This window comes from Dendrobates tinctorius, unplaced genomic scaffold, assembly GCF_039654945.1.
Source record: "Dendrobates tinctorius isolate UK_male_01 unplaced genomic scaffold, ASM3965494v1 ptg000111l, whole genome shotgun sequence".
NCBI classification, from domain to species: domain Eukaryota; kingdom Metazoa; phylum Chordata; class Amphibia; order Anura; family Dendrobatidae; genus Dendrobates; species Dendrobates tinctorius.
In genome coordinates this window covers 15,630,984-15,656,307 of record NW_027361779.1, presented here as the reverse complement: position 1 = coordinate 15,656,307, position 25,324 = coordinate 15,630,984, and the positions used below count along the sequence as shown (strand labels likewise).

The 25,324-nt window shown below is 42.2% G+C and overlaps 1 protein-coding gene across 1 annotated transcript in view; it reads right to left on the bottom strand.

The window, feature by feature from the left end:
• Positions 1–7,680: 7,680 nt before the first annotated feature.
• Positions 7,681–25,324, bottom strand: part of NDUFAF4 (NADH:ubiquinone oxidoreductase complex assembly factor 4) — a 41,048-nt gene continuing 23,404 nt past the window's right edge. The window contains exon 3 of the mRNA XM_073589530.1: positions 7,681–8,212. Coding sequence (XP_073445631.1) covers positions 7,919–8,212 — 294 coding nt within the window. The 3' untranslated portion in view covers positions 7,681–7,918. The remainder of the gene's footprint in view (positions 8,213–25,324) is intronic.

Below are 25,324 nucleotides of genomic sequence, written 5' to 3'. Positions count from 1 at the left end.
AAGTGGTTTATGGACTTTGCCCTCCTGGCTGCCCCCATGACCGCATCTTTAAGTTGGTATTTATGTACCCGGCAGATCTCATCTCTCGTTAGGTCCTGCTCGCTAGGGCGCGGGCCCAGAGCTCTATGGGCACGATCCAATTCCAATGGGGTGTCTTGGGACCTATCTAATATCGAGTTGAAGATGCCTCTCAGAGTGGAGTTTAACTCCTGGGGAGGTATAGATTCGGGTAGTCCCCGTATTCTTATGTTGTTCCTATTCCCCTGTTCTCCGAATCATCCAGCATTTCTGCTAGGGTCTGTATCTGTCTGGCTTGAGCTGCTGTGATATTCTCCTGAGCTTCCATTCTTTCATTTAGGGAGGCCAGAAGCTGGTCATGAGATTCAACTTTCTCCCCACATTGTTGGATATCATCTTTAAGTATGGAAAGTTCAGCTTTATAGGAAGATTCCAAGCGGACAATATACTGTTCCATATCCTGTTTCGTCGGGATGTCTTTTATTTTGCTATATAGTAGGTTGAAATCGACTCCCATGGGTGTCGTGGATTGCCCACGAACAGAGGGGTCGATGTCCCGTATTGTGGTGGTAAGGATGTGTCCATTTGGCAGACAGAAAGTGAAGCTGTGTTAGATGGCAGTCCAACCTGATGGGTAGGTAACATAGCGTGGTCTGCTTGCCCTCTTATCATGGGCTCCGCTTCCCTTTGTACTGAAGGAATACTGGAGGCGTTAATGAAGGCAGTAGTATTGTTATCTGGGGGGTTAATAATGTCTCCCTGTAGGCATAGCATGCGGAGTTCTGCAGAGGACTCCCCAGGGTTCTTGCCTGTCTCACTGACACATGGCTGTGTCGGTATGTCCGTGGGGTCTCCCTGTGGGAGACGGATCCCCAGGGGCTCAACAATCGTATCCTGGGGAGAGAGCACCGGCATCTGCGAGGCCTCAGCAGTCGCACCGCTAGATCCCCGAGGGGTTCCCCCGTGTACCTTCTTCTCTCCTGTCTCCTGTGTCTTGCCTCCCTTCACCGGCTGGGGCGGCTGCGCTCCACGTGCCACGTCCATCATGGCGCCTGCTACTTTCCTTCTCCCCGCTCCCGAAAGGTAGCGGGAGATGCTCTGGGGAGCCTTGTCGGGCGCTGCGGCACCGGTGGACCCACTCCCCTTGCCTTTCCTGGTAAGCATCGGGGTAGAGGACATTTGTAACGGTCTCTTTTCTGATTAGTTACTGGTATAGGAGCGGGAGCCTCTCCAAAGCGCGTCCTCACTCCTCGCCTGCCATGCCACGCCCCCCAGCAATATCAAATTTATATAGTTTTTTATGTTGTGGCGCTTTTAAACAAGAAAAACTATTTATAGAAAAGATTATTTTTGCCTTGCTTTATTTAGAGAGCTATAACTTTTTTATTTTTCCGCTGATAAAGCTGCATGGCAGCTTGTTTTTTGTGCAACAAGATGACGTTTTCAGCTATATCATTTTTATTTACACTTTTTTTATTGTGTTTTATTCCACTTTGGTGGTATGATAATAAAGCATAGTTTTTGCCTCATTTTTATTTATTTTTTTATTGCGATGTTCACTAAATGGGTTAACTAGTGGGACAGTTTTGCTTTTTTTTTTTTTTTAATAATTTCTACATTTTTTTTTCATTAATTTTTACTTTGTCCCGCTATGGGACTTTCATTTTTTTGCAGTCTGCGCTGCACTGACCAACTTGCTACACAAGGTTCTGAGCATGATCTAGCAAGGTTGCTAGCTCTGGTGACCTGGATGTCGGTGACATTTGGTCACCATGGCAACGATCAACCCCTCATGATAATGTCACGGGGGCGCCGATCGGAGAGCAGAGAGGGCTTACTCCTGCTTGCCTGCTAAATACCACGATCGATTTTGATCGCAGAATTCAGGGGGATAAAGTGTCAGCAGCGGTGTGGGTACCACTTCTGCATCAAGTGCTGGGTGTCAGCTGTCAGAATCAGCTGAAACTCGCCGGCGATCCGACGTCATAGTACAAGCTAGTATTGATAAGAAATACTGTAGGTTCTGGCCATTCGCTACCATTACCCTCCTTGTCCTCTTTTTTTTTACGCAGAAGGCCCCTCTCGTGTATCACTCCAGTCAGATTAACCTTACAACATATATCATATCTGATCATAAGACTGTTACATAAACAATTATCTTTTGTCCCCACCGCACCATATAACAACTTCACATGGGTTAAAGATCATCAACCTCAAATTTCACAAACAAAGGGAACAAGAACAATGCATTGAATTGGGAATTGCAGAGGGTGACCTAGAAGTCATTGAAGAGAATGAACATACAAGGGGCTTGGGTCCCTTTGCAGAACTTAAGAAAAAAAAATATCAAGTTGCCTCCCTTGGGGGAATTAGCACAGATATCATTTTACAAGTTTTAGAGCAGGACCTGGCAGGAATACATACCTCATCTAATACTGATTTTGGATCTAATCTTACCACTCAAGAATATGAGGTCCTCACATCTCTGGAAACCAATCATCATCTGATAGTGAAGTCCTCTGATAAGGGAGGCAACTTGGTACTCAGAAATGGATACTGTGAATGATCCATTATTCCATTTTACAGGATAAAGATACATTTGAAATAGTTAAATACTGGGAAGTGAGATCACCACCATCGTTCTTTACATCCTTACTAGCAGACAACCTGGACCTTGAGTCCTCACAAAAAATGAATTTGAGTTTCTCTTGCCTACATTTCCCTGGATTTCTGTCTTTTACGCCTTACCCAAAATCCACAAAGGGCTTACTCCTCTTAAAGGTCGACCAAATAGTGTCAGGGGTGGACTTCATAGGACAAAATCTGGGAGTATGTTAAGGCCCCGTCACACACAGCGAGATCAATGAATTTATGACGCATCAGCGATCTCGCTGTGTGGCACGCATCAGCGACTGGCCCCCCTGCCGGGTATCGCTGATTGTGTAGGAATGTCCTGGGCCATTTTTTGATCGTTGGTCTTCCGCTGGCCAGCACGCATCGCTGCGTGTGGCAGTGGGAGAGCAACGATCAGCGAGCTCCCAGCGCTGTAAACAGACGCTGGGAGCTGGTATCCAAGGTAAATATCGGGTAACTAAGCGCGCGTGTCGCTTTGTTACCCGCTGTGTACCTTGGATACCTGCGTGCTCGCGCTGGGAGCTGGTATCCAAGGTACACAGCGGGTAACTAAGTGTCGCGCGCGCTTAGTTACCCGATATTTACCTTGGATGCCAGCATCCAATGCGAGTATGCAGGTATCCAAGGTACACAGCAGGTAATTAAGCGACGCGCTTGCTTAGTTACCCAATATTTACCTTGGATACCAGCGTCTTCGCTGGTCCTGATCGCTGGTGAAAACTGCCTGTTTGGCAGCTCACCAGCGATCCTGACAAGGTCGTATCGTTGGGATCGCTGGTGCATCGTTATGTGTCACTGGGCCTTAAGATTTGTCCCTTTGTGATATCTCTACCATCCTATCTGAGAGATACCTCTGATCTATTGGTGAAACTTGAAGGTATTAATAGCAGTGAGGACAGCCTTCTCGCAGCTATTGAGGAAGTGTTATATAGCAGTATTTCTCATTGGGCAGGAGTCAAGGGAATGGTATTCTTTCTGAATACACGGGCAGTACAATTTGCCCAACTTAATAGGCTCATCTCTAATCTCATGACCTTCATACTCTCCCATAATTTTCTCTTCAATGGGACGACCTACCCCCCCCACTCGGGGACAACGATATGGAGCCCCAGTGCCTCATTGTATGCTAATCTCTTCCTGGGCTGGTGGGAGGAGACTGTTTCTGGAAGAAGCATGGTGGTACTCAAACATACTCCTATAGACTAGGTACATAGACGACGTGTTTCTAATATGGCCTGGATGCACTGATCAATTCCGACTATTTATGGAATGTCTTAATGACAATGAGATCGGGTTGAGAATTAAATCCGAGTTTTGTAGAGATTAGTTCTTTTCTGGATTTTACAATTGGTAGAAACAAGTAGGGGTACCTTACCACAGAAATGTATCAAAAACCAACAGCAACCAACAGTCTTCTCTGATGGGATAGTCATTACCCAGGTCCTCTCAAAAAGGGAATCCCAAAAGGGCAGTTCCTGCATATCAAGCGGAACTGTTCAAATGTAAGGGATTTTCATGCACAGGCTCATGATCTGACATCTAGGTTTAGGAAAAGAGGTTATCCTGATGACGTATTGGAATTGGCTTGGGAAAAATGCTGCCAGCCAAAACAGACAGGAACTGTTACACCCAAGGACAAATAAAGACGAGACTAGAATACCTAGAATGATTGGCACTTTTCATAACCGAGCTAATGAAGTATATACCATCATAGAGAGACAGTGGAGAGCCCTAATAGCAGACCCAGAACTCAGGGGATATGTACCATCTAATCCTAAAATGACCTACAGAAGGGGTCACGCCATTCGTGATCGATTGGTAGAAGATATAGTCTTTGATTCATAATGTATTATTTTTTTATAGAAAGTAGGTGAGAGTAATACACTACATAAAACATCCAGAGCCTGTGAAAAGCAATGTAGCATGTGGGCAATGTAATTTCTGGCATTAATGACTTTCACGAAGCAATTAGTAAAATGGTTTGATTAGAATATCGTAAAACTATAAAAGGATTGCTTCCTTTACATTGCAGATAACCTCTTCTCCTGTACAATTTATTTACGAATATTTTTCCTTAGTAATATTACTGTTAAATATGTTACTAAATGACTGCACATACATGTCTTAATTTACCAGGCCAACAGTGTATAATGTGGCTCCTGCCAGAGATTATTTCGTTTATTTGGTTTTAGATAATAAACTTTAATTAGCTTATGTCAACTTCCGCATCTGGTACTGAACGGTTCATTTCACTTGTGTGACATGTAGCAGAAGCTGCCTCTGCTTTCATGGGGAAATGAAAATATACAAATATGCACAAATTATATCTCACAGCCAATCTGGTGTGCTTGGGGTCAATACCACTTTTTCCTGCTGGATATGATTTCAATACTGGCAGAAAATCCACGAAACTGTAAGGCAAAGTTAACACATTAGGTTTTATTCTAATAAAAAACAACGATTTCCATCAGTGTGTTTGATCTGATTTACACATTTATTCGGGCAGTGGGTCTGTTTTTACTATCCGTGTCATTAGATTTTCTCTCGTATAAAAAAAATATATATATATAACTTAATGACCAGTCAATGACCATTACACACCACACATGTAACTCAGGTAGCATCAGGGTGCTGTCTTTTTTCACAGACCGATGCAAGTTTGGTTCACAAATTGGGCCACAGTATGACCTGTTTTTGCTGGAACAAACAATAGAAAAACTCAAAGATGACATGTGAATATTCGGCAGGATATAATGTATCTGTGTACGGTTAATGAAAACATTGACAGCATGCGTACGCGACTACTGAGTGCATTTCGCCTAAGGCCTCATCCAAATGTCAGTGAAACAGACAATCTGATTTTCATCAGTGTTTGAGTAGTAACTTTCACATATTAAAAAAAAAAAAAAAAACTACATTGCGAAGTTCCTTCTACACATGTCAACATTAGTAGCATAGCAGGTCTGACAGTCGAAATATGGCTGGCGTGTCGATCATCGCACGAGCTATGATGTCCTTTGCTTTGTTCACAGTAGGACGGAGCAAAGTACGCCTGCTTGGGCCGGCGATGCTACTGTACAGGTGCGAGATTTCGTCACATCATGGGATAATTTAGGGCACGTCCTTTACATCATTCAGAGCTGAAGGACAATGATTAGGAGCAGAGAGGAGGCTCATAATACACAGCGATGCCACCCATCAAACAGGACCATCCTCATTTAGATACTGCGTGTGAGAAATTCAAGTTGTATTTTTTGGGGGGGTGTACATGGGAGTCAGGTGAGAAGATACTTGTTTGTGCAATACAGTACAGGAGCAGATATAGATGGTGGATTTGTTGAGAAACTCAAACTGGTGACCGGTTCCCTGACAGATGGCAAGTTTGATCCATGACTTAGATCAAAAGAAAGGTAAACCAGGCACTCCAATTTCTGTCTGTGAACAATGTCATGTGACAGTAACGTTGGCCCACTGCACAACGACCTTTTTGCTGATGTTAATAAACCTACGATCATTTCATCTTGAATTGGAGTGCCTGATTTATATTTATGTTGACAAATTTACCCAGGAGCACCCATTCTTAAAGCAGTTAGAGTACCAACCATACCTCACTAATGGGTCAAAAGTAGACAAGTCTTGATTTTCTTTTTGCTGATCGAATGGTCCACAAACATATGAATAGCTACATAGACAGTAATGGAACACCAAAAGTCTCAAGACAGGGTGCACATATGCAATATGTGGTCTGAAAACAGTCAGTGACAAAGTAATAACACCACCATATGTGTACTCATGGACTATATAGAGGATAAATCAGAATAGACTGTAATGGTTATGTGTTTCTTATGTGAAAGACACTGGTAGACCATATACAGATATGGCCATGGTTAAAGGAAAGCAGATAGCAGCACTGGGATATCAGTGTGATCTGACTCAGTCAACAGCTTTTGCATTGCTAATCTTAATCCTTAGAAGCAACAACTTTTGTCAGAAAGTTATTAACATGGCGTGATATTTTGTAAAGTTAGATTTGGTTACATGAAAAAGGGCGTCTAAATGAGGCCTTTGGCTGATTTGATATGTGGTGCTGGTGTGGAGTTTTTGAAAGATCCCGTATGCAATGTGTAAAAACAGCCTAAGGCTTTAGGCGCAGCCCTATTATGGCTCTGATCTGCATGTACTACAGATTTAATGGAGGAACATCGGGAAAGTTATTTTTTTCTCATTTTAATATGGATGTAAAGGAAAAAAATCACGACAACCCACTTCAAAGAAGCGTCTTTCCATGGAAGAATACCATAACATTACCCCTTAGTGAATTCTGTTGGAAGACATCAAGGTCACCAACTTACCGTAACTTTTAGGAAAGCACACCGAGGATCAGTGCTTGATCACTACGGCCAAATTCAGATATCCATGAAACACGATCTGTATATAAACAAACAATCATGTACAGATTTACCACTGGACTATTGACCCAAGCTCAACAGCTTCATATATACTGATGAGGCTGTTGAGTTTGTGTCAGGAGACTCACGGCCAGTCTGCACAATGACCAAGTTTCATGAACATCTGAGTTCCATCTCAAGCTGAATTAAGGTGTGGGAGATACAAGAGAGAATTAGAAGTAACGCCTTCATAGTTCTTTTGTATCCATTCCCATCTGTGGCCAATACTGTATAAGTAAATGCACAGTGGTAATGCTTTATCTCACTTTTCATTTAAGAAGCTTGCTAAAGCCTTGCAGACTGAAAAGTCCATCAAGATCTTTACATGGCCAGTCCGTTCCTCCGTTGCTGATTTCTCGTGACTGGCACACCGAATGTGAACAAAAAAAGTTATTTTTTATTGGACAAAAGATGGCTATACAGCCATAGTATTACTTTATGTAAAGGTGAAGATTTACCTTTAACTATAACTCATAATTATTTATAAGGATTTTCAACTATATTTTGTCTCCATTGTAAGAAGGCAAAACTGCATAAAAATTTCACATGAAGATAAATTAAATCTTCTAAAACGTGGAGATAAGTCAGGGAGTTCTTTATACAGAGACTTATGTCATATAATTGGAAAAATGCTGACAGTAAAAAATGTAACATTTAATGCATTGTATATTGGATGTAATCTTTCTTTTACGACATACTGACTTGCCATTACTGATCAGACAGATAACATATTTACTTTAAAATACAATTTTCAGAATTTAAATTAAAGAACAATCACAAATTCAACCCCAGTCCTCCATAGGTTGAGTATAGCAGTCCTACTCTTCAGCAATTTTCTCCTCATTCTTTAATGCGATCTTTACATCAAAAGGTGTGAAAGAGTTCAACATGGCTTTGGTGTCCTTTATGTCTAGATTGTAATCTCCAGCTATTTTCTCTGCAGTCCATGTCTTGGGAGAATTTTTGTGATTACTCAAAATAGTCAGTGCCTCAACAATAGAAATCTTTCCCTTGGGAATGTTGTCCAATGAGATTCCAAAAGTCTCATTCCTCATTGTATGCTTTGGAAGTCTCAAATCATCTTGCTTGGGTAAGGGAACTTCAGCTTTTACCTATAAAAAAAAAAAAAAAAAAAGTAACAAACGTAAAAAACAAACCACCATAACATGAAATAACCAACCCAGAACAAAGGGTATCCATTTATACGAAACCACCAATTTATACTTTGTGAAGTAAGGCAAATACTTTATCCACTTCCCAAGAAATAAAAAAAACAAAAAAAAACAAAAAAAAAAACGGTCAGCTTAATGCGATATAGAAATGGATAGAGGTAATCTGGCTACCTTACGAAACCCTTAGTGACCAGGCCCAATTCTTGAAATCTGACCACTGTCACTTTATATGGTAATTAATCTTGAATGTTTCAACAAATCCCAGTAATTGAGACTGTTTTTTCGTGACATTATATTTTTTGATAATGGTAAAATTAGGTTGTTATATGTTAGCGCTATATAAAAATAAAGATTATTGTTTTGTATTCATTTATAAAAAATAGAAATTTTTCAAATGTCAAAATATTTGCAATTTTCAAACTTTGCCTGATTATCCCTTTAATCCATTCATACCACGTAAAATATTAATAAATCACATTTCCCTCGTCTGCTTTACATCAGCACCATTTGTGAAATGTTCTTTTATTTTGTTAGCATATTTGAAGGTTTAAAAATGTAGTAGTATTTTCATTTTTTCAAGTAATTTTACAAAAAAAAAAAAATTTTTAGGGACCTATTCAGTGTTGAAGTGACCTTGGGGGTCCTATATATTGGAAACCCCCCCCAAATGGGATAGCATTTTAAAAACAGCACTCCTTAATATATTCAACATTGCTGTCAGGTAGTTTATTAACCCTTCAAATGCTTTTTCAGGAATTAATGAAAGTGACATGACAGGAGTGAAAATTTTTTTTTTTAATTATTTGGCACTGTTGAAACTCTAAAAAACTATAGGAAGAAAAAAACTTTATCTAAAAAACTAATTAAAGCTGCCAAAAAGGAAACAGAGAAGCACATTGCTAAGGAGATTAAAACTAATCCCAAACTGTTCTTCAACTATATCAATGGTAAAAGAAACAAAAGTGAAAGTGTAGGCCCTTTAAAAAATTGTGAGGAAAGTATGGTTGTAGACGACAAGGAAACATCTAATATTAAATACCTTCTGCTCCACGGTATTCACGGTGGAAAATGAAATGCTAGGTGAAATGCCGAGAGACAAAGAAGACTCTCCCCCACTGCATCTAGCACACTCTATGATTTTGAACCAGTAACAGAAGTAATCAGGTTCCTTGCATCTTCTCGCCCTACTAATTGCACCAGTGACCCCATTCAATCACATCTCTAGTCCTTTTCCCCTGCTGTCACCACTCACCTAACAAAAATATTCAACCTCTCTCTCTTCCAGTATCTTTCCTTCCTCATTTAAAGGGAAGGTGCCATCCACAAATTTTTTTTTCAGCAATTTAAAAAATGTAAAGAATTAATGTTTACATTTTCTTAAAAAATATTATCATTTGTTTTTAATTTTGTAAAATATGAAATAATTTTAAAAAGTTTGGCATTTCCACTTGTTAACACTAGGGGGAGCAGCTACTGAAATTTGGCACAAAAACCTAGTGTACAACTAGCTCACATTACTGCCCTGCAGTAATTATGGGCAGAATCTGCTGAGATGGGTGTGATGTCACTCCTCTCCTCCCCTTCTGGGTGTTTGCTAAGGGAAAAGAGAGGATGACATTTAGGAACACAGTGAGCAGCCATTTTGATGGGGCCTGCAAAGTTACTGACTGTCTTTGCATGTAAAGTCTGGATCAGAACAGGCCATCAATCAGCAGAAATGTTTCCTGGATTTCTGTGAATCCTTATGGATAAAAAAACTTTCTCGGACTTACTGTGCACTACTAGACAAAGTTCAATTCAACGCGCCAAATTTCAAATAATGTATGTATTTAACTGGAGGTGGTTGTATCCGTTCACTTCATGTCATCCCCTGAAGAAGAAGTTTTATACTTTGAAACGCGTTGGGAATTAAACAGTTAAACTTCACATGCAGCGTTGAATTGAACTTTGTCTAGTAGCGCACAGTAAGTCCGAGAAACTTTTTTTATCCATAAGGATTCATATTGGCGGTCACAGAGTGGACCTTCGGACGTGCAGCAGACTGACATTTGGTTCCTATGCCTTTATTTCTCCTAAATCAGGTGAGTGGATTTCCTACATTTATTTGATTCACCACCCAGATAAGACCCTATTGCGCCCTTTTTTTTTCCTTAGCTTTTACAATCCTGGATTTCTGTGGAGCAGACAAGACGACGGTCCATCCATGTGTATAAAACACAGCGCTCTATGTACAATCCCTGGCACCGGACAGGGTGCCCCCCATAGACCAGCACACTGCTCTCCTGAAATACTGCTGCTGTCGCGCTGCTCCTTCCACCATATATCAGGCCCCTGTCGCCTCGCTTTCACACATCGCCAGGACGGGATCTGAGAAGAGGAATGGGGTCTTTGGTCACCGAGGATGGCAGGCAGCAAGGATTCTGGGAGCAGGGTGACAGCAGCACAGAGTATTTCAGGAGAGCAGTGTGCTGGTCTATGGGGTCACAGAGGGAGATATATGGGGGAGGAGCAGGGTGACAGTAGCACAGAGTATTTCAGGAGAGCAGTGTGCTGGTCTATGGGGGTCACAGAGGGAGATATATGGGGGAGGAGCATGGTGACAGCAGCACAGAGTATTTCAGGAGAGCAGTGTGCTGGTTTATGGGGCACAGAGGGAGATATAAGGTGGAAGGAGCAGGGTGACAGTAGAACAGAGTATTTCAGGAGAGCAGTGTACTGGTCTAGGGGGGGCACAGAGGGAGATATATGGGGGAGGAGCAGGGTGACAGCACCACAGAAATCCAGGAAACATTTCTGCTGATTGATGGCCTGTTCTGATCCAGACTTTGCATGCAAAGACCCCATTCCCCTCCTCAGATCCTGTCCTGGTGATGTGTGAAAGCGAAGCAACAGGCGCAGTGCGGGGTGACGCTGGGAAGCAGGCTGGGGGGAAATGTAGCCATACAATAACGATAAAAATAAGACCCCTCTCTTCAGCTGCCTCACCAGCCCTCCCCTGAATGCACCTATTACCCCTGACCCATGTGCAGGTGCTCAGCCAGAACCACCCTAGAATGGGTCCCCTTTTAGTAGATAATACTGCCATAGTGTTCTCACATAATACCGCCATATAGTTCACACATAATGCCGCCATATAGATCATACACAATACCACGATGTAGATCACACATAAAACCAGCAGGGTAACAGCAGCACAGAGTATTTCAGGAGAGCAGTATCACACGGGATAGGATTAGATACACGGCTCAGCAGTCAGTATCACACAGGTTAGGATTAGATACACGGCTCAGCAGGCAGTATCACACAGGATAGGATTAGATACACGGCTCAGCAGACTATCACACAGGATAGGATTAGATACACGGCTCAGCAGTCTATCACACAGGATAGGATTAGATACATAGCTCAGCAGTCAGTCTTATGCCCAGGGACTGCCGTAAATGAGCATGGAAAGTGTTGTTCAGCAGCCAGAAAGGTAAGATGGCAGCCCCCAGTGGCTGCATTAATTTAAAAAAAACAAAAACAAAACACCACTGAGTCAAGCTTAGGGGACAATATTTTTTTATACTATTTTTCTTTTTTAGATAATTATGAAAAAACACGGCACCTTCCCTTTAAAAGCATGCCGTCATACAGCCATTACTTAAAAAACCATTCCTCGACCAAAACTGTGCCGCTAACTATAGACCTGTCTCTAATCTTCCCTTCATCTCTAAACTCCTGGAACACCTGGTTCACTCCCGTCTTATCCGCTATCTCTCAGATAACTCTTCTCAACCCTTTACAATCCGGTTTCCGCTCTCTACACTCTACTGAAACTGCCCTCATTAAAGTCTCTAATGCTCTTCTAACAGCTAAATCTAATGGTCACTACAAAATGATAATTCTCTTGGATCTCAGCAGCATTCAACACTGTGGTTCATCAGCTGCTCCTCACTATGCTCTGCTCCAACGGCCTCAAGGACACCATTCTCTCCTGGTCCTCTTCCTATCTCTGACCGCTCCTTTACTGTATCTTTTGCTGGCTCCTCCTCCTCTCATCTTCCCCTTACAGTTGGGGTCCCTCAAGGATCAGTTCTAGGCCCACTTCTCTTCTCTTTGTATACTGCCCCTATTGGTCAAGCAATCAGTAGATTTGGGTTCCAGTACCATCTCTATGCTGATGACACCCAATTATACACTTCCAAAAAGGCAGGCGTGATATCAGAAGAAAACACCAGTGATTGTCTTAACACTGTCTCTGACATCATGTCCTCCCTCTATCTGAAACTAAACCTGTCAAAAACTGAACTCCTCGTGTTTCCTCCCTCTACTAACCTACCTATGCCCGACTTTGCCATTTCCTTGTGTGGTTCCACCATTACTCCCCAGCAACATGCGCGCTGTCTTGGGGTCATACTTGATTCCGAGCTTTCATTCACCCCCCACATCCGATCACTGGCTCGCTCTTGCTGTCTGCACCTCAAAAACAGTGCTAGAATTCGACCCTTACTTACTTTCGCCTCTGCAAAAACTCTTACTGTTGCCCTTATTCATTCTTGTCTGGACTATTGTAACTCTCTACTAATCGGTCTCCCTCTCACCTAACTCTCCCCCTCTCCAATCTGTCCTGAATGCTGCAGCTAGGATCATATTCCTCACCAATCGTTATACCGATGCCTCTACCTTGTGCCAGTCCTTACACTGGTTACCCATCCACTCCAGAATTCAGTATAAACTTATTACCCTCACCCACAAAGCACTCCATAGCTCAGCACCACTCTACATCTCATCCCTCGTCTCAGGCTACCACCCTACCTGTGCCCTCTGTTCTGCTAAATGACATGAGGTTAACATCCTCAATAGTCAGAACCTCCTACTCCCATCTCCAAGATGTTTCACGTGCTGCGCCAATTCTTTGAAATGCACTACCCAGGTTAATACGATTAATTCCCAATCCCCACAGTTTTAAGCGTGCCCTGAAAATGCATTTTTTCAGACTGGCCTAACACATTAACCTAAATATCCCTGTGTGGCCCATTCAAAATTTTTACCATAACCAGGGTTCCCAATTCTTACACTATGGCTGGTCCGTACAATAAAAGCAATTGTTACCATCCACCTTTCGTGTCTCCGCTTTTTCCTTCTAGATTAGTTTGCGAGCAGGGCCCTCATTCCTCTTGGTTTCTGTTTTGATCTATGTTTTTATTGTTATGATGTAATGTCTGTTGTCTGTACAAGTCCCCTCTATAATGTAATGTGCTGTGAAATATGTTGGCACTATAGAAACAAAATTATTATTATTATATTAAGGGTCACCAATCTAACCCAAGAAGAGGTGCGAAACCAGCTAAATAAGATTAAAATAGATAAATCTCCGGGTCCAGACGACATACACCCACGAGTACTAAGTAATGTAATAGACAAACCATTATTTCTTATATTTAGGGACTCTATAGCAACGGGGTCTGTTTCACAGGACTGGCGCATAGCAAGTACTACATTTGCTATGCGCCAGTCCTGTGAAACAGACCCCGTTGGTACCAATATTCAAAAAGGGCTCTAAAAGTGAACCTGGAAATTATAGGCCAGTAAGTCTTACCTCTATTGTTGGTAAAATATTTGAAGGGTTTCTGAGGGATGTTATTCTGGATTATCTCAATGAGAATAACTGTTTAACGCCATATCAACACGGGTTTATGAGGAATCGCTCCTGTCAAACCAATCTAATCAGTTTTTATGAAGAGGTAAGCTATAGACTGGACCAAGGTGAGTCATTGGACATAGTATAAGTTGATTTTTCCAAAGCTTTGATACCATGCCACACAAGAGGTTGGTACACAAAATGAGAATGCTGGGTCTGGGGGAAAATGTGTGTAAATGGGTAAGTAACTGGCTTAGGCCTGTTTCACACTTCCGTTTTTGTGTCCGCCAAACGGATCCGTTTCCGTTTTTTTGACGGAAACTGATGCAAACGGATCCGTTTTTAAAAAAACGGATCCGTTTTTTTGACGGATCCGCGGTAACCACTAATGGAAGTCTATGGGACAAAAAAAACGGATCCTGCAAAAAATGGCGGATCCGTTTTTTTACGGAAACCAACGGATTTTGACGGATTTGAAAAAACGGAAGTGTGAAACAGGCCTAAGTGATAGAAAGCAGAGGGTGGTTATAAATGGTATATTCTCTAACTGGGTTGCTGTGACCAGTGGGGTACCGCAGGGGTCGGTGTTGGGACCTATTCTCTTCAACATATTTATTAATGATCTGGTAAAAGGTTTACACAGTAAAATATCGATATTTGTAGATGATGCAAAACTGTACAAAGCAGTCAATACAAGAGAAGATAGTATTCTGCTACAGATGGATCTGGATAAGTTGGAAACCTGGGCCGAAAGGTGGCAGATGGGGTTTAACAATGTTAAATGTAAGGTTATACACATGGGAAGAAGGAATCAATATCACCATTACACAATGAACGGGAAACCACTGGGTAAGGGAGGTTTTACACTTACCGTACTTTTGCGGGCCAATTTTGCGGCCCCAATAGCTTTATATGAGGCTGCAAAATCGGACCGCAAAAATTCAATGGTGCGCCGTGTGTTGTACGGCCATGAAAAATAACGAGCTTGCGCGATATTTTTCATGGCGTACGGACACGGTGCCCATTTAAATCAATGGGGCCGCAAAAACAAACCGTAAGTTTATTTTTGCTGAGCGCCGTCAGAGTTTTTTCTCCAATACTATTTCCATAGTATTGGAAAGGAGAAAAAACGGCGATCCGCAAACATTTTTTGTAGCCCGTTATTGCGATACACCACAAAAAACGCGGCGATACGGCCTGCAAAAACAGGCCGCAAAAAGTGCGGCAAGTGTAAAACCACCCCAAGTCTGACATGGAGAAGGACTTGGGGATCCTAGCTAATGATAAACTTACCTGGAGCTACTAGTGCCAGGCAGTGGCTGCCAAGGCAAACAGGATCATGGGGTGCATTAAAAGAGTTCTGGATAAACATGATGAGAGAATTATACTGCCTCTGTACAAATCCTTGGTTAGGGTGGTTTCACATTTGCGTTTAAGGCCGCAGCGTCGGCCTGTGCAGGCCGCCGCTAAGCCCCGCCCCTGCCGTGCCTCCGCCTACGGACGCATGACGCTGCATGCGTCCCCTATCTTTAGCACTGGGGACGCAGGCCGTGCGCAGGTATGCGTTTGGCGGCGCATGCGTCCTTTTGACGCTGCGCCGACCAGCGCCAAACGCAACAGGTTGCAATTTGGTGCGCTCGGCGCAGCGTCAAAAGGATGCATGCGCCGCCAAACGCATACCTGCGCACGGCTTGCGTACCCAGTGCTAAAGATAGGGGACGCATGCAGCGTCATGCGTCCGTAGGTGGAGCTACTGGCGGAGGCACGGCAGGGGGTGGGGCTTAGCGGCGGCTGTACGCAGGCCGACGTTGCGGCCTTAAACGCAAATGTGAAACCACCCTTAGACCGCACATAGACTACTGTGTACAGTTTTGCGCATCGGTGCTCAGGAAGGATATAATGGAACTAGAGCAAGTACAAAGGAGGGCAACAAAATTAGTAAAGGGATGGAGGAACTACAATACCCAGAGAGATTAGCAAATTAGGATTATTTAGTCTAGAAAAAAAAACGACTGAGGGGCGAAGTTATAACCATGTATAAGTACATAAAGGGACAATACAAATATCTCTCTGAGGATCTGTTTATACCAAGGAAGGTGACGGTCACAAGGGGGCATTCTCTGCGTCTGGAGGAGAGCAGGTTTTTCCACCAACACAAAAGAGGATTCTTTACTGTTAGGGAAGTGAGAATCTGGAACTCCTTGCCTGAGGTGGTGATGGCGAACTCAGTCAAGGGGTTAAAGAGAGGCCTGAATGTCTTCCTGGAGCAAAACAATATTGTATCTTACAGTTATTAGGTTATTTAGAAGGACGTAGATCTGGGGATTTATTCTGAGGGATTATAGGCTGAACTGTATGGACAAATGTCTTTTTTTTGGCCTTGCTAACTATATCACTATGTATGTTACCACCTAAATGTTTCTAACTTCTGAACAGATCACTATACCTGGCAGACTCAGGCAGTTATTTGGCCATGAATTGCAATGGCAATCATAAGGACCACATAATAATTTCAAAATGTCGATGGGGTTAAAGAGGGAGCCTCCACACTCAGTCAACCATTTAGATGATGTAGTCACTATTGACAGCAGCATCTAAGGGGTTTAACAACCATGGTCAGTGCCAAAGGTGATCTTTGCTTATGCAGCAAGTTGTTAGCTATAGTGTACAGCTGATGGCTAGTTAAGAGCATTCTGAAGCTGAAGGCAGGCTGCCCGGAAGAAATGAACTGTGTTCCTACTGGCTGCATTGGGCTTTCAGTTGTAGAGGCGTGACTTCAGTCGCTGCTCAATAAGTAGTGAACGGCAGCTGAAACCACACCCCAGGCACTGACTGACAGTTATAGTCGCTGCTCACTGTACTGAGCGATGACTGAAGCCGCACCTATGTGAAGGCTCAAGGCTGTTGGGAGGAATAAAGTTAATTTCCTCCCGGCATCCAGGCTTTTATTGACATACCAGGTTTCATTTAAGGATCAACCAGAGTATGTACAAATAAAGATAAAATTGTATGAATAGCACATATGGACCATTGCAGCACAAAATACCTACAGCCTTGTGAAAAATGTTCCCGGTGCCTTTAAATTACTCAAATAATGCCAAGTAGCGGAAAGAGTGCCTTTCACACTTTTACCCTCTTCAAACGAAATCCCAAAATCTGCCCAGATAAACTTTGCCTACAACCTTCGTGCCCTCATGTGTCGTCCTGATATTATATATTCCCAAAAATCAATGGCTACACAATCATAGTATTTGGTAAAAGTGCTGAATGATTTTAATATACCTTGCATAGGTTATGCAAGGAAAATTGAGGTAAATGGTCTTTCAGAATCCATAAAACACATAAGAATAAAAATATACAGTATTTCAAAGACATGTTGACTATATATTACAAAGAACAAGAGGGGAAAAATGAGTGGCTTCTTTGTCCAAAAGCAGCAGGCTAATTGATAAATGGAGCCGCAAGCTTCCATATTTACGGTACTTAATTTTAACCTGAAACAGCAAGAAGTGTGACTCAAGAAGCCAACGTGAGAACAATCCATAATGGCCTCACAGAAAGCACATTAACAACGCACAGAACGAGAAAGCAGGCCACAAATCTAGACCACACAGGTGACACATTATGTCGCTTTCCAGGTAGTAGATATTTGTAAGGAAGCAACATAATGAAAGTGTTAATATAGTTCTATAACTATTCTTTCGAGAAAAAAAAAATAAAAGGGCACCATTTTCTTTGAATGGGTCGTAACAAAATGTTTTCAAAGACCTTTTAATTAGCACATCATTTAATGCTGAAGATGTAATAAAAAATTGTAGGAGAAAACATGCAGTTCTATAAAATTAGATCAACTGAAAAAGCCAGGGTAAACCGTTTCTATATGCCATGTTACAGCTTATGGATATTATGGAACTGCAACTACAAACAGAACTGGATTTTGGTCAAATCTGTAAATTTTCCCTGCTTTGGGCCCTAAGCAACGAGCCCTGGCTTCCCTTTAATCTTTGTTTTCTTAATCCTAATTTTTGGGTCCTTGTTAAAAAGGAACCTGTCAGGACCTCTGTGCCACCAGAACTACCAGGAGTTGTGTCTACATAGCTAAATATCCTGCCTAACAGTCCCTTTATTACATTACACACAAACCGACCCTTAGAAAAAGTATTTCTAAAGTCTGTTTATGGTATGTACTGTAAATGAGAGCTGTGACTAATCGAGGGGGTGTTAGTGTCCCCAGACTAGTCGGCCCACTTAGCATGTTATCACGCCTCAGCAAAAGAGCAAAAGTCCGGTTTTAAGTTCCAAATTGTGAGATTAGGGAAAGAGCAGGATCTCACAACCTTCGGTGTCCCTCTTCGATGGGAAAGGGTGAGATTTCCTGAGGTCTCGTTTTTTGCACTAACCCAGAACTTTGGTAATAGCCTAATAAAATATGCAGGATGGCTGGGTTAGTGTGATGAGCATGATCTCAAGAGATCTTGCCCTTCCACAGCAAAGAAGACGATAGAGGGTTGCGAGATCCTGCTCTACATATCAGGAACCCACCAAGTTTAGACCACTTCTGCTAGAAAATCGGGTCCATAAGGTCACATTCACACGTTCAGTATTTGTAAATCAAAACCAGGTGTGGGTGAAAAATGCAGAATTGGTGACGTGTTTCTATTATAATGTTCCACTCCTGGTTTTGGCTTACAAATATGGAGCTTAAAATAATAATCAAATACTCATGAATGTGGCCTTAGGGGCACATTAGGAACCTCTTTTGTTAAGTGAGATTTAGAAAATTCACAAGTCTGAGACTGCCCACCCACGTCTCTAAATAAATCGGTCAGCCTCAAACCAGCAATACGTACTTTTTTTTTTAAATTGAAAAACAAAGGTGCTTTAGATGAGACAATCAATTTAAGATGGTATACTGTAGACCCAATATGCCTGCAGTTTAACAGTACAGTTGGGATAAAAAGAAAAAACTTCCCATTTTATTGTTTGCACTAGTTTTTACAATTTAGGCTCCAAGAGAACTACTGATTCATGATGCATATCCAAGTAATATCTAAACACACAAATGCCGTAGAGCAGGCAAAATCTTTCATTGGACGTCAGGGTTTGCAATCCAATAAGGGTACGTGCCCACGATCAGAAAGAGCAACATTTTGGATGCAGTTTCACCTGCGTTGCGTCAGAAACGCTGCGTTCTACATTAGAAGCACAGTGGAAGGGATTTATTGAAATCCCACACCCACTGTACATTTATATGCACACCCGGGGTGCGGGTTTACAATCGACAGCTTATCTGCAGCAGAGATGTTAGTCTGCAATGCGTAGTCTCACCCATAGCCATTTATTAGATGCGGTAAATCCGCACAGTTCACTGAACACATGCTGATTTAACTGCGTGACTACAAAACTATTTTTAGGGATCAAATTCGAAGTGACTTTGAAGGGTTTATATGATAGAAAATACCCAAAAGTGACAATTTTAAAAACTGCACCTCTCAAAGTGCTCAAAACCACATTTAAGAAGTTTACTAACCTTTTAGGCGCTTTAGAGGAGTTAAAGTAATGTGAAAAGAAAAAATTAACATTTAAATTTTTCCCACAAAAATATTACTTTAGGTCCAAATCATTCATTTTCATAAGGGTAACAGAAGAAAAAGGGATTGCACAACTTTTTGTCCAATTTCTCCTGAGTACGCCGATACCCCATATGTGGTGGAATACTGTTTGGTCGCATGGCAGGGCTCGGAAGGGAAGTAGTGCAAATTTGATTCTGGAGTGCAAAATTGGCTGGAACAGAGAGCAGATGCCATATTGCATTTGCAGAGCCCCTAATGTTCCTAAACAGTGGAAACTACCCACAAGTGACCCCATTTTGGAAACTACATCCCCTCAAGGAGCTAAGGAGCATATTTAGATGTGCAGTGAGAACCTTGGACCCGCAAGTGATTCACAAAATTTTAAAACGTTGAGCCATGAAAATGAAAAATATTGTTGCTTCAGTCCCAAATTTTTCATTTTCACAAGGGTAACAGGAGAGAATTAACAGTAAAATTTTTCTACTAAAATGTTGCTTTGGCATAAGTTTTTCCTATTATCCCTTTTTTGCGGTTGCCATGTCACACTGGCAAAGTGCCTGAGATGCCATAGCAGCAGAACCCCCCATATCAGACCTGATTTTATAAAACTACACTCACCAATAAATTCACTTTGAGGTGAAATGATCATATTGACACCACAGGTGGGTAACAGAATTTTATCCCATTGGACAGTAAAGAAATAATTACATTTTTGCCATAATTTTGTTTTAGCCTCATATTACAGTTCTACTTAGCCACAAAGCAAGACTCTGAACGGAAGGAGCACTATTTGACTCATTCAGAACAATTTATCCTAGAATGGTTTGATGGAGACTTGCTTTTTATGGATTGAGTTGAAGCTTTTAAAAGGGAATCTGTCACCCTATTTTTCACCTATCGGCTGCCGGCGCCGACACCAGGGGCTTATCTACAGCATTCTGTAATGTTGTAGATAAGCCCCCAATGTAACCTGAAAGATAAGAAAAAGGAGTTATATTATACTCACCCAGGAGCGGTCCGGGTCCGGTTTTTGGTCAGATGGGTGTCGCGGTCCGGTCCGGCGCCTCCCTTCTTCTAACGATGACGTCCTCTTCTTTCCTTCCCGTCGCGGCTCCTGCGCAGGCACACTGCTCTGCCCTACTGAGGGCAGAGAAGAGTCCTGCAGTGTGCAGGTGCAGGGAGAGGTCCGGCGCCTGCGCACTGCAGTATTCTGCCCTGCCCTCAACAGGGCAGAGCAGTGCGCCTGCGCAGGAGCCACGACAGGCAGCAAAGAAGACGTCACCGTTAGAAGATGGGAGACGCCGGACCGGACCGTGACACCCACCGGACCAAGACCGGACCCGGACCGCCCATGGGTGAGTATAATATAACTCCTTTTTCTTATCTTTCAGGTTACGTCAGGGGCTTATCTACAGCACTACAAAATGCTGTAAATAAGCCCGATGTCGGGGCCGGCAGCTGATAGGCAAAAAATAGGGTGACAGATTCCCTTTAATAGGAACATTATACATAACGTTTGGGATCACATTTATCTGGCGCTCTACGCTGAGTACTTACATCAGGGTTTACATCTGAATCTCCAAACTATGCGATTCAGATCAAACGCTGAGTGATCCTTTCACTATAATGAGGCAGAAGTTTTTCTGGACTCCATCTGGCCTCTGTTCAGTACTGTCCTTTTCAGAGGTGCACAAAACTGTGGCCGACAGCACTTTTATGCACACTTAAAATGACGGCAATCGCTGGATCAGAGGTCAGACGGTGTCCACAGTGCCTCCATCTGCATCATTATAGGGGATCTTCTGCCGGAGGTTCTGTCTGAATCACATATTTCAGAGATTTACACTGAAACACCAGTGTAAGCGCTAAGCGTAGAGCGCAGGATAAAAATTAGCCGAGCCTTATTGCGATGTTTGTGAGACAGAATGAACAAAACAGCAGGTGAAGAAATGTTTATTTATTTATTTTTTACACCGTTAATTGTGCAGTATAAGTGATTAGACGACATTATTCTGTGGGTCGTTGCAGATAAAGTAATGACAGAAATGTAAGGATTTTTTTTATGTTTGGCTGTCTTTTTTTTGCAAAACAAAGTTTTTGCATTGTTATATTTTGAGAGCCTTAACTTTTCAATGTCTGCCCACAGTCATGTGAGGGCTTTTTCTGTTTTTGAGAGACGAGTTGATGTTTTTATTGGTATTATTTTTGGACACATGACATTTTTTGATAGCTTTCTATTCCGATTTTTGGGAGGCAGAATAAACAAAAATCAGTAAGCGAGGAATTGTCATTTGCTATTTACCGTGTAGCTAAAGTTATCAGACAGATTTATTCTTCGGGTCAGTAAGATTACAGTGATACCACATTGCTATATTTTGCCATTTTTTAAACAAACAATTCTGTTAAAAAAAAAAAAATATGAGCTATGGCTCTTTCTCAGCTGTTAGAGGTGTATGGTGGCTTGTTTTAGTTTTTTTTTGCAAGACAAAATTACTTTTTCAGAAATTTTTATTTCCATTAGACTTTTTGTTTCACGGTATGATTAAGAATATTTTTTTTCCCACATTTATTTTGTATTTATTTTTATTTTTTACAGTGTTCACTAAATGGGTTACATAGTGGGGCAGTTTTATAGGTCAGGTCGTTCCGGACAAGGAGATACTAAATATATGTGTACTTTGTATTTCTTGTTTTTACACAAATATATGTATTTAATGGATTCATATTTATTTGTTTTTTTACTTTTACAATTTTTAACCCCTTCACCCCCAAGGGTGGTTTGCACGTTCATGACCAGGCCAATTTTTACAATTCTGACCACTGTCCCTTTATGAGGTTATAACTCTGGAACGCTTCAACGGATCTAGGCGATTCTGAGAATGTTTTCTCGTGACATATTGTACTTCACTTTAGTGGTAAAAAATTTTCGCTATAACTTGCGTTTATTTATGAAAAAAACAGAAATATGGCAAAAATTTTGAAAATTTTGCAATTTTCAAACTTTGAATTTGTATGCCCTTAAAACAGAAATATGTGACACAAAATAGTTACTAAATAACATTTCCCACATGTCTACTTTACATCAGCACAATTTGGGAAACATTTTTTTTTGTTAGGAAGTTATAAGGGTTAAAATTTGACAAGCGATTTCTGATTTTTACAACAAAACTTACAAAACCATTTTTTTTAGGGACCACCTCACATTTGAAGTCACTTTGAGGGGTCTATATGGCAGAAAATACCCAAAAGTGACACCATTCTAAAAACTGCACCCCTGAAGCTACTCAAAACTACATTCAGGAAGATTATTAACCCTTCAGGTGCTTCAAAGGAGCAGAAGCAACGTGGAAGGAAAAAATGAACATTTAACTTTTTAGTCACAAAAATAATATTTTAGCAACAATTTTTTTATTTTCCCAAGGGTAACAGGAGAAATTGGACCCCAAAAGTTGTTGTCAAATTTGTCCTGAGTACGCTGATACCCAATATATGGGGGGGAACCACTGTTTGGGCAGAAGGCAGGGCTCAGAAGGGAAGGAGCCCCGTTTGACTTTTTCAACCTAAAATTGGCTGCAATTGAGATCGGACGCCATGTCGCGTTTGACGAGTGTCTGATGTGCCTAAACAGTGGAATCCCCCCACAAGTGACCCCATTTTGGAAACTAGACCCCCTAAGGAACTTATCTAGATGTGTGGTAACCACTTTGAACCCCCAAGGGCTTCACAGAAGTTTATAACACCCGGGCGTGAAAATAAAAAATCATATTTTTTCCACAAACATGATAATTTAGTCCCCAATATTTTGTTTTCCCAAGGGTAACAGGAGAAATTGGACTCCAAAGGTTGTTGTCAAATTTGTCCTGAGTACGCTGATACCCAATATGTGGGGGGGAACCACTGTTTAGGCACATGGTAGGGCTCAGAAGGGAAGGAGCCCCGTTTGACTTTTTCAACCTAAAATTGGCTGGAATTGAGATCGGACGCCATGTCACGTTTGACGAGCGTCTGATGTGCCTAAACAGTGGAAACCCCCCATAAGTGACCCCATTTTGGAAACTAGACCCCCTAAGGAACTTATCTAGATGTGTGGTGAGCACTTTGAACCCCCAAGTGTTTCACTAAAGATTATAATGCCCAGGCGTGAAAATATAAAATCCTGTTTTGTTCCCACATAAATGATCATTTAGTCCCCAATTTTTAATTTTCCCAAGAGTAACAGGAGAAATTGGACCCCAAAAGTTGTTGTCCAATTTGTCCTGAGTACCCTGATACCCCACATGTGGGAGAAAACTACTGTTTGGGCACACGGTCAGGGCTCGAAAGGGAAGTAATGACGTTTTGGAAAGCAGACTTTGATGGAATGGTCTGCGGGCGTCATGTTCCATTTGCAGAGCCCTTGATGTTCCTAAACTGTAGAAACCCCCCATAAGTGACCCCATTTTGGAAACTAGACCCCTAAGGAACTTATCTAGATGTGTGGTGAGCACTTTGAACCCCCAAGTGTTTCACTAAAGATTATAATGCCCAGGCGTGAAAATATAAAATCCTGTTTTGTTCCCACATAAATGATCATTTAGTCCACAATTTTTAATTTTTCCAAGAGTAACAGGAGAAATTGGACCCCAAAAGTCGTTGTCCAATTTGTCCTGGGTACTCTGGTACCCCACATGTGGGAAAAAACTGTTTAGGCACACGTTGGGGCTCGAAAGGGAAGTAGTGTTGTTTTGGAATGCAGACTTTGATGGTCTGCTGGCGTCATGTTCCATTTGCAGAGTCCCTAATGTGCCTAAACAGGAAAAAAAACCCACATATGACATCATTTTGGATACTAGACCCCCAATGAACAAATCTAGATGTGCCCCCAACTAATCTAATGTAAATTAGTAGTGCATGGAGGTGTGGTACAATTTGAAGCAATCCTTCATGCACAGGCCAGGTTTTTCGGGGCAGGTGTCGCACTGGTAAATGGTGTCCCTGCGTATTCCTTTTTTGTAACACACTCGACACCTTTTTTGCGGCTTACCTTTTCTTGGGGTTGGCGGGACCACCCCCGGAAAATGCTGACCTGGGACAATACGAGCACCTTCAGTTCCTGAAGTACTGGGGCCCGCTCCTTCCTGAGCGCCAAACATCATTGCCTTAACCACTACCTCCTGGAAATGAAGGTACGCCGTATCGCTGGGGCATGCACATTGTGACAGCAGGAATGCGTTGAGCATTGCCATTTGGACGATGTGCAAGGCCAGCTTTTTGTACCACACCTTGGCCTTCCTCAATGCATTGTACGGTTGGAGGAGTTGATCGGAGAGATCAACTCCCCCCATTTTTTTGTTGTACCCCACTACACGTCGGTTTGAGGACCTGTTTAGAGGTACCCCGTACAGTGCAGAGGGTACTGCCATCACCGTGTATGGTGGTCAAGAGATGGACATCTCTCTTGTCCTTGTACTTGACCACCAGCAGGTGGTCGCTACATTGGGCTCTGCTCTCACCTTTTCGGAGCATCTGCCCAAGTAGCGTCTTCGGGAGGCCTCTCTGATTTTTTCGGACAGTACCGCAGGCTGCGGTACGTCGCTCAGAGAGGGATTTGTAGAGTGGGATGCTGGTATAAAAGTTATCAGTGTAGAGGTGATAACCTTTATCCAGCAGTGGGTGCACCAAATCCCACACAATTTTCCCACTCACTCCCAGGAAAAGAGGACACTCAGGGGGTTCAATCCGGGTGTCCTTCCCTTCGTAAACTCTAAACTTGTGGGTGTACCCTGAGGTACTCTCACACAACTTATAGAGTTTGATTCCGTACCTGGCCCTCTTACTGGGCAGGTATTGACGGAATCGCAGCCTTCCCTTGAAGTG